This window comes from Anticarsia gemmatalis, chromosome 4, assembly GCF_050436995.1.
Source record: "Anticarsia gemmatalis isolate Benzon Research Colony breed Stoneville strain chromosome 4, ilAntGemm2 primary, whole genome shotgun sequence".
NCBI lineage: Eukaryota > Metazoa > Arthropoda > Insecta > Lepidoptera > Erebidae > Anticarsia > Anticarsia gemmatalis.
In genome coordinates, this window is record NC_134748.1 from 7,214,678 (window position 1) to 7,224,248 (window position 9,571).

General features: G+C 33.9%; 3 protein-coding genes across 3 annotated transcripts; 1 reads left to right on the forward strand and 2 right to left on the reverse strand.

Moving 5' to 3' along the window:
- The first annotated feature begins 155 nt into the window (after positions 1-155).
- On the forward strand, positions 156-1,712 carry LOC142987852 (uncharacterized). The gene is made up of 5 exons (XM_076136791.1): positions 156-230; positions 315-450; positions 719-804; positions 950-1,106; positions 1,426-1,712. The coding sequence occupies exons 1-5, from the start codon at positions 156-158 to the stop codon at positions 1,710-1,712; spliced, it is 741 nt and encodes a 246-aa protein (XP_075992906.1).
- Positions 1,713-2,383: 671 nt separating this feature from the next.
- Positions 2,384-3,418, reverse strand: LOC142972379 (uncharacterized). Its single transcript, XM_076113459.1, has 2 exons — positions 3,148-3,418; positions 2,384-2,801 (listed from the first exon to the last, which is right to left on the reverse strand). The coding sequence occupies exons 1-2, from the start codon at positions 3,337-3,339 to the stop codon at positions 2,661-2,663; spliced, it is 333 nt and encodes a 110-aa protein (XP_075969574.1). The 5' UTR covers positions 3,340-3,418; the 3' UTR covers positions 2,384-2,660.
- Positions 3,419-4,014: 596 nt separating this feature from the next.
- Hyccin (PI4KA lipid kinase complex subunit hyccin) lies at positions 4,015-9,565 on the reverse strand. Its single transcript, XM_076113460.1, has 8 exons — positions 9,371-9,565; positions 8,475-8,688; positions 8,040-8,205; positions 7,771-7,865; positions 7,245-7,462; positions 6,601-6,848; positions 6,165-6,281; positions 4,015-4,793 (listed from the first exon to the last, which is right to left on the reverse strand). The coding sequence occupies exons 2-8, from the start codon at positions 8,670-8,672 to the stop codon at positions 4,324-4,326; spliced, it is 1,512 nt and encodes a 503-aa protein (XP_075969575.1). The 5' UTR covers positions 8,673-8,688; positions 9,371-9,565; the 3' UTR covers positions 4,015-4,323.
- Between the last annotated feature and the right edge of the window lie 6 nt (positions 9,566-9,571).

The window sequence follows — 9,571 nt, forward strand, 5'->3', positions numbered from 1 at the left end:
AGTGAATTGATTCATGGTAGCTATTACAGCTATTATGTTAACGTGAGTTCATGACATACTAATGTCCGTGTGCTGTAACGTGAAGCAGTACCTTTAATACAGTTAATTTATATAGACGACAAATTATATAGTGTCACAATCGTTTAATAAAAAAAATGGCTTTAGTTTACAGTTGCTGTTTTTGGTTTTCTTTACGCTTAGGGGGCATTTTAATTGGACTATTTTCATTGGTACGTTTTCCCATTGCAAAATTCTGTAGTTTAGTTTCATACCTATTGGCCAAAGTGATCCTACCCATTTATTTATACTCTTAGTTTCAGGCACTCGTGTTATTAATTATGTGCTGTTTAGGATACGGTCACATTCAATTGGTCAAAGACGAAATTTCTAATTGGAGTAATGGTCTTAATCTTATCTACGCAAAAAGTTATTTGGAAAGTATACAAGAAGGTATTGGTACTCATATTATTATAAAGCTTAGCTTTAGTTTTCTTACAAGTAGCAACAAAACCGATTGTCTAAAATGAAATCATGCCATTGAATTAGGAAATAAAGTTAGGATTTTGGACATACGCGTCCTCATCCCCCATGAAACCTGCATTAAAATAGTTTAGTAAAAATAAAATATGTAAGCTCAACAAAATGTAAAAGCCAATTTTCTATGGCAGAAAGCTTTGTAGACGTGTCTGTACTTACGCAGAGCTGTTTTCTGTTTCAGATCCACAAAAATACTTTTCTCTCATTATTACCTTCACATGCATCTACATAATTGTCTGTTTACTCTTTATATACGGAGCCTATACGGTAAATATTGTTTAGAACGCTATTTATTGACTAACTTTTCGAAACTAAATAAGTTGTATAATTTTATTTACCCTGCCTTAGCAGTAGGCCATTAAAGGTGTTTTATTAATTAGCTATTTTTTTATGTTTCATGTTCGCATGGAAGTGTAACAATATGTTGATGGTCACATACATAATATTGGAATTTTTGCGACTCATCTTGATCTCCACGCTGGTTGCTACATGTCTACTTCTTATCAAACAAAACACGATGGATATTGGTTTACTTATAGGCGCTAGTGTAGCAGGTGGTTTTTTACTTTGTAAGTATTCCTTACGTTTTTACATAATATAATACGTAATACCTAGGTTATCTATCGGCTATAAATAAGCTATAATATTTTTAGTTTTTCATGATAACATCAACATATTAAGATAATTAAAAAACATTCTGGAGACGAACCGCTCATTTAAGCTTTACAGCTTAGACTAACTGCTTAGACACACTAAGACTATGATGCGCTCTTCCGCTTTTAATTCACTGGCCTACCAAATTCTGTTATTACGACCTAATATCTTAATTATAACTACGATTTTATAAGTAAATGATCTACCATCTGTTTACGATACTTTTTATTTCAGTGGGAATGTTTTACCTGTGGATATGTGCTGCAAATCTGCCGATAGTAATAAACGAGATGGAGAGAGATGAGCAAGCCGCAGTTATCAACAAACTACGTCAGGTGTTGGAGTCAAACAACCAAAGGTCGGTTCCTCGCGGTATCGACAGAGTTTCGTTTTCACCAGAACCAGGATACACGCTCAATAAGGGAGTATTCGTTGTTCCTAGGAACAAAGATGTGACAATACATAAAAGATTGAGTAGTAATTCTAGAATACCTAGGCCGTTTGTCAATGGTTTTCATTAAAAGTAAATTATTTTATTTATCTGATAAGTAAGTTAATAATAATATATAAAAATAAACGGAATTGTAACTTACTGCATTTGTTTGGATTTGCCGGGCGTCTTTGCCAAGTTTTGGCCTTGTTCAATAAAGTATACCCCTGTCCTCCAATCTTCACCTTCCCCTTGGCAACTAAAGTCATCTGAAGTTGAGGAATTAAGTTAACTTGACGCCCTAAGCAAAATACGAGTCAACCAATACTCAGAGGTATGGTTTCTAAACCATATCTCTTAGTTCTTACCCAATTTTATACTAAGAGTTAATTAATTATTATTTAGGTACGTACCTACCTACCTAAATTAAATTATTAATTAAAATGCGGCTTTTTTCGCGTATCTAATCACGCTGATTTTAATACAGTCTTATCTTTACATGCAAAGGATTTTTGAGACGAGGCTTGTGTGGATGTGCCGCCATGACCGCATAGACGAGATGTTCGGAGCAGATGCTAATAATTGCTATAAGGGCAATACGGGACTATGAATATCTACTAGTAAAGTTATATCTAATAAATATGAGGTATGAGTTCTATAGAGCATTGGACGGCGAGGACGGCCCGGGGTTTGGATATTAATATAACAATACATATGTAGTAGATAGACTATATAGGTACGGTGGTAAAGTTAAATCACGAGTAACACGCAATCATTATTTATTCATGAACTTTAGATGTTTGATAATAAGTAGGTATTATAGGTAATATTAGGTAATGTCAATATTTTTAATAAACATTACAAACCCTGCAATTAGGTTGAACACTTATGTGGCTATCTGCTTCATTACATTGTAGTTTTTTGATTATAAATTTAAGAAAAATTGCGTAAACTTTAAAAAACAAGATTTACAGATTGATTTGAATAGTGATTATATCATTATTGGTATTTCACAAAAAGCGCATTGGTTCATTAAGAGTTAAACGTAGATTTCAATCTGGTAGTGAAGTCCAGCGCCTCGCTCGCTCTTCAGACGGATGTTTACGAAGGGGAAGCCCACACCACCAGCTGTGACGGTAGCGATAGCAGCCGAATGATCCAAGTCTCTGGCGATGATGCCCTGCAATAATACATTTTTATTCGCATTATGACTTCTTTTTAGATCATTTTTTTGTACCGGCTTCATCTCTTTTTCGTAATCCTAAATACCTACCTAATTTGGTTTATGCTTAGAGGCCTCTTGAAAAGCCGAAATGGAAAACATACCCAGTAGGAGGTAGTCCGAGGTAGTCCATCTAGAATTCTAGGGCACCCGTTCGAATAGCACCTAGCCTAGTGCACGAAGAGAATCTGTCAAATATGGGTGAGAAAGGCTAGGTGCTATTCGAGCGGGTGCTCTAGATGGACTACCTCCCCAGTAGGTTTTTAAATTTAATTGGCTAACAACTTATAAAATGATTACTTACCCTAATGATTTGCTGACCGGCATCCGAATAGAAGACTTCCTTAACCCTCTTCTTAAATGGGAAGGCCATGTAGTCTGCTTTCTGTTGCCAAGTTAAATGAGCATTGTAACTGGTTCCTACTATGAGGTCGGAGGCTACACATGAAGAAATAGCCACTAAAGCAATTATACTTAGTAGAAGAACACACTTCATTTTGATCTAGGTACGTACAGATTGACTGACAAAATCACACTCACAAATAAAGTGAGTATCAGAAAAGATTATTCCACGAACAATTCGAAATGATGATAACCTATGAGTTTATATACAATGATAACTGTAAACAGCGATAATAACGACTGGTATTTATCTATTTTAGTAATGAGTAAAGTGCTTAGTTAAATTGTGAAAGACATTTATTCAGATACCTGTGCGGTTTTATATACGTCCACACCTTCATTCAATTATTATTATGGTATACGAAGGAATCCTGCTTCCCTTTTTGTTTTCCGTCCCGATTGTTATACTAGCGCCCGCTCCAAGATTCGGATACGGAAAATGGGATGACTAAAGTTCACGCAGAGAACTTTAGTCATCCCATTTTTACTGCAGTCTGCTCCATTCCAATCAGTCATAGCGTGATGTTATATTGCCTTCGCTAATAAATGGACTATTCAACACAATTTTTCTTTAATTCCAGTTGTTCTTGTGATTGGCGCGTTCAAATAAACTAGCCTCCTCCCCTTTGGCAAATTTTGCTTATAATACGAGTAGATATTGGGTCATTTTAACAAGTCACAGTATGACTACAGTGACAGAAAGAATGTGATTCTTTTTTCTATAGTGCTTGGTAAACTTAAAGGTTAATACGAAAAATGCGAAAACAAATTCAATATTAAGTTATTTATTCCAGATAAATTCTGTTATATATCTTAAAAACAACAATTCGAACTACAACATCAATAACAAACAATTTCAAATGATAAACAAAGGTTTCATTGTTTTGCGATCAGTAAATATGCGGTAAATATTAATTCCAACGACCGTAACAAGTGTTTATATCCATAACCAACAAACGTTGATGGCCCTTATAACATAATAATACCATTATAGTAACGAATACTAAAATCACCCAAACAAGTGTTTTTAAATATGTCAAAGTTAACCATTAATTATATATTGGAAGCCATTCATCAATTACACGGAGCTGACTTGCATGGCCGCGAAACGAGGTGTCGTTTCCATGTCGAGTGAGTCAGTTGTAACTTGTGACCGTGTGTCAGAATTCTCGGTACTGTTATGCATAGATATTGACGTCAGAGATAACTTCTCGTCTTTCATGCTACCATTTGCCTCAACGGAACCGTCAGCGTTTGATGACTTTTGACCATCAACCATGTCCCCTCCACCGCCACTGAGAGTATTCCAAATTCCCTTTGAAGACTCTTTGAGTGTGACCTTCTTCTCTCCGGCAACCGTACTTTTTTCTTTACCATCTTTAGTCTTTTTACCGAGCACCGGAAACGAGCTGAGTTTTGGTTTGGAATTCCGAATCACTCCGCCACGTTGTATGGGAGGTGCCTCTACTTCACCTTCTTCCGTAATGGACGTCAACATATCCGTCGATTCTGTCGGTACCACTTGACCAGCTTGTATTGGAATGTCATCTGAAAATTAACGTGTTTCATTATTACTCATTGTTAAATTACATACTCACAAAACACACAGTGAATTTTAATTATAAGTACACTAACTTGCTAATTTAATGAACATTACTTGGTGTAAGTTTTAGTGATCATATTTGCAGTGTACATTATTCAAAAGTCGTTTTGCTATTTACATACTATTTAAAGCATAAAAATGTACAGAAATGGTATAACTATTATAATATGCGTGTCTATTATTTATTCTTTTTAGCGTACCTTAGATTTAACTCACAAAAATAGTATAATTAATATGAATTATTATGACGTTAGGTAAGTGAAGACATAAAAATGAATTGTTTCTTATATCTCATCTGAAGAAAGAAATATGCTGTCGATCTGCAATTACATATACGAGTGACTGAACTATGTGACAAGTGATACAATATTTATTATAGTTATATTTAGGGACATAATAATGGGAGTTAAGCTGTGCCCTTGTATAGAGCCGATGTGTGAATCAGACTGCACATTTACTGTGTTCATTATAAAATATATTGAATTCTATCGTGCAAGTAACGTGAATCATCTAAGTATGTAATTTAAAGGTGATTCTCTGTGTCCTGCCACAAAAATATAGTTATTTCAAGCGATTGTTAAAGAGAGTGGAATAAAATATTATTCTAAGGCAGTTGTAAGATCGTATTTGTCTACTAATGATAATTACGATGTGAGTGACAATGTTACTATATTATTATTTACTACCCTTCGCATTTGTTAGTATTCCCCTTAGATACTGTACTGATGTGTGATCTAATACTGTGGTATGGAGCATTATCGATGTCATTGCACATAAATATATTTTTAGTCCACAATCTACAATCCAAAGTACGAGTCGGAGAACATGCATTTGGCAGCATACAGTTACTTTCATCTGTATGTAAACCAAAAATAATAACATGCTAAATATAAACTATAAATTAAAATAACTAATACATTATGGCAATAATAGGGATGTTGATTGATTGTTATTAGTAATTATTTAAATTAGGTTAATTATATTTATATTTACAAAATAGGACGAGTTCCTCACGGCGATGGTATAGTAAAGTTTTGAATAGGACCTTTTAAATTGAGAAGTTCGGTAGGAATTAAGTTTACGTAACGTTTATACAAAAGGACTTTTTGTTTTGAAAGTGAGTTAATCAAACATTTCCATTTAAATTTAAATTAACATACATCATTATTTTAGCAGCTTTCAATATTATTATCAACATCCTTATTTACTCTACTAAAATGTGTATTTTACAATGGAGCATATTTTCTAAGGTTATACTCGTAATTATTACTAATAATAAATAATTATCTGAACTATATTATAATGGCGATAGTTACCTGGTAACTTCTTGGTACGGAATGATGCATTGGTAATCATAGACTTAGACATGGTAACTGTTGTAGTAGCAGGGGACAGAGCTACACTGATGCCCATTGGACCATCACAAGGTTGACCTGAAATACAAATAATATCAATCAGTAAAAGATTCTTTAGCAGGAAAGATATGATATTCAAAATCGTCCTTTGCGTACATGTCCCGTTTAAGAGGAGTGATGCTTAAAAAAAAAAATCCCGGCCACGCTTACTTCTTTCATTTACAATGCATATCTTACGACTTCAACGCAAACAATTATATATTTTGTATACCTCCACTACCCATGAACCTTGCATACAAGGTGCTACTAAGTAGTTTGACTATAATTAGGTACATTATATTGCATTTAACATCAAGCCTCAAGGTTCGGAAAAATCAGTATCATGTGAATAAATTACCTGTTGGGTTATTCTTCAAGGAGTTAATCACAGCACTAGTCACTAACATGACATCAGGAAATAGTTCATACTGGGCTCTCTGATCTATGTCCTTGACGGCTTGATGAGCCAGTGTGTAGAACTCATTGAACATAGCAAAGTAAGCCCCTTCTACCATTTCTAATAGGAAGTTCGATGACACTGGTATTCGAGAAACTGGTTTAACAGATGATCCAGCTACTTTCTTGTTGAATCCTTGTGTAACTATTCTGAAAATTTTATGAATAATATTGATTTTAGCGCCATTGATTAATAAGTGCCAGATAAATGAAGTGGCAACAAATATATGAAAGCGAATGGTACAAATTACGAAATAATTTACGATAGTCACATATTAAGAATTATACTAATATCACAGGTACTTTTACACACAACGTACTACCAGACCCGAAACAGCAGTATTGACCTCAGTACCCCGATAGGGCCACTCAATGATTATTCCTTTGTCCGCTACGGACGGCTATACTCGAGGAATCAAAATGTGCTCACGACGCCATATTTTTGTCGTCATTTGCCGACGAAAGCGTCGTAAGCACTCTCTGATTTGTCGAGTATAGCCGACCGTGGCGGTCAAAGGGTTAAAAGTATAAATATTTCAATGTTACCTGGATGCAGCAATACAAAAGTGTCTCAGCGCGAGTTTCGGCAAGAGACTTAACTGGCGATTGTAGATGAAGAGCAAGGCCGACATGACCTTCAATCTGTTCTGTGCATTTATAACTTCCACCTGGGGCAGAGGACCCCAGCTAACTAGCTTAGTGTTGCATTCCTCCCATCTCCTTAGAGCACTCTCTGTTAAAAACTGAGATCCTAAAGAAAGAGGCTGGAATAACATGGAAACACATTAAAAAAAGCAAGAAGTAGAACAGCTTATTTCATTAAAACAAAACTTAAGTGTAGTATTCTAGTTTAGTTTCCAATGCAAATTATACCAAAATCTTTAGTGGCTTTTGTACAGCTATGTATTGCAGATGCAGATTATGTAAAATGTAAACATAGTATGGAAATAGTTTCATGCGATCAGTTAGAGCTAAAATGCAGATTGCTAATTTGCAGCCTTTAACAACAAACTACTTTAACAACTTTTGCACTCTCTCAGTGAAACTACATTATAATTGGACTTTGTATTACCTCATGATAAATAGAAGACTGGGCTAGTGAAGGCAACCTGAAAGATACTACTTTGGGCTTCCCTGCTTCATCCACAACCTCAAAGTTGTATAAACCTACAAAATAAAAACAAAGTTCATCAAATAAGAATATACAAAGAGTATGATACCACCCACAAAATATCTAAATCTGATAACAATATAGATAATTGTGAGAATAAGTATATTTAAATATATATTTTTTTGCTCAATAAAAAAGTATAAATACTCCATATTATTTATAGTCAGTACCTATTAACAATGTTTCTATGCAACGGCATGTCTTTTTGTTTCCTTGAGCCACTGAGCTTAAATAGTTGTAAATAAGAGTAGGAACAAATTGAAGAGTGAATCTCTGCAACTGAGATTCTTTAGATCTGTAGAAGCTGAACAGTTGGGTACACACATTTTCTAACATCTGGAAAACAAACAAAAAAAAACATTAATGTTAATTTTTTAACTTTATATTTTTTCAAAATGTGTTTTTTATAGTCATTTAGATGCAGTGTCCTTATGTTTCAACATATTTTTTTTTTTATATAAAGAGTTTCCAATATCAAGTAGTCAACTTGTTGCCAACCCAACCAGTTGGGCAACAAATATAGTTATTACATAATTAAGTTATCTGGCTAAGAAACATTATTTCTAAAGAACAGTAACATACTAAAATGTAGACTGGTAACTAACCTGCTCAAATTGTGAGTCATTTTCTAATTTGTTGGTAGTCTGAGCTTCACTATCATCATCAGTATAGAACAAGTTGAAGATGGCTGTTGCTATTTCATGATTATGTTCATGTTCTGCTGCAAAGCTTTTGATTTCATTCTCTTGTAGCCCAGCATATTCAGTGAGCCACTCAGATATTAATTGCTTCCATTCTGCCATTGTTATTATGGTAAACCTGAAAAAACATGGAAATTTTGTATTAGTTATGTAAGTTATCATGATTAATCAAATAGAAAAGTATTACTTAAGTATATTTTATTTCTATTTAAACAGTCTATAGACACATTTTGAATAAAATACTACTGTACTACTACTACTTAAGCTGTATAAGCTTTAGTAGTATTTTATTCAAAATGTGTCATTACCTAATTGGGAAGTAGAAAGCTAATCAATACTTAAGCATCAGAATGCAAGTGTGAGGTATGTTTGAAATTGTACCCTGATTTCCAGTGTCTTGGACACTGGATATCAAATATAGCTTTTTATATTTACAATTTTCTTATAAGATTCATATCATATTTTAATTTTACTAAACTCAAGGCAAAACATTGCTTAAAGTTGAATGATGTTTAAATTAGGACACCATTGTATTCGACGGATTACAAGGTTACAAGTACAGTAACCTGGGAACTAGTCATTAGGCAATAAAATTAGTCAAGTACAATTCAAAATAGTTTGTAGTAAACTCTAGTTATTGATTCATAGCCAGCCACACCCTTTAATAGCACGAGCAATTTTCCTCAATTGAATTAGACCTATATAATTTCGTGATTTAAATCACTAAGTACATACATTTATGTCCCTTTTACAAGAGATTAGGAAATCGATAAATTACTGAGGAAACGTAAGCAACTTACCTTTACTGGAACTGATGTATTTACAGTTTATTCTAAAAGCACTACTTTTTATTGTTTCAGTCAAATGGATAAGTACATGAATTTAGATGGACTTTTAAATTTCTTTAGATATTTTGTAGTTGGATTAATTTTTATGAGATCACAACTGTTTTGTGATTGTGTGTAGTTTGACAGTCGACAGATGACAATATTTTATTGACA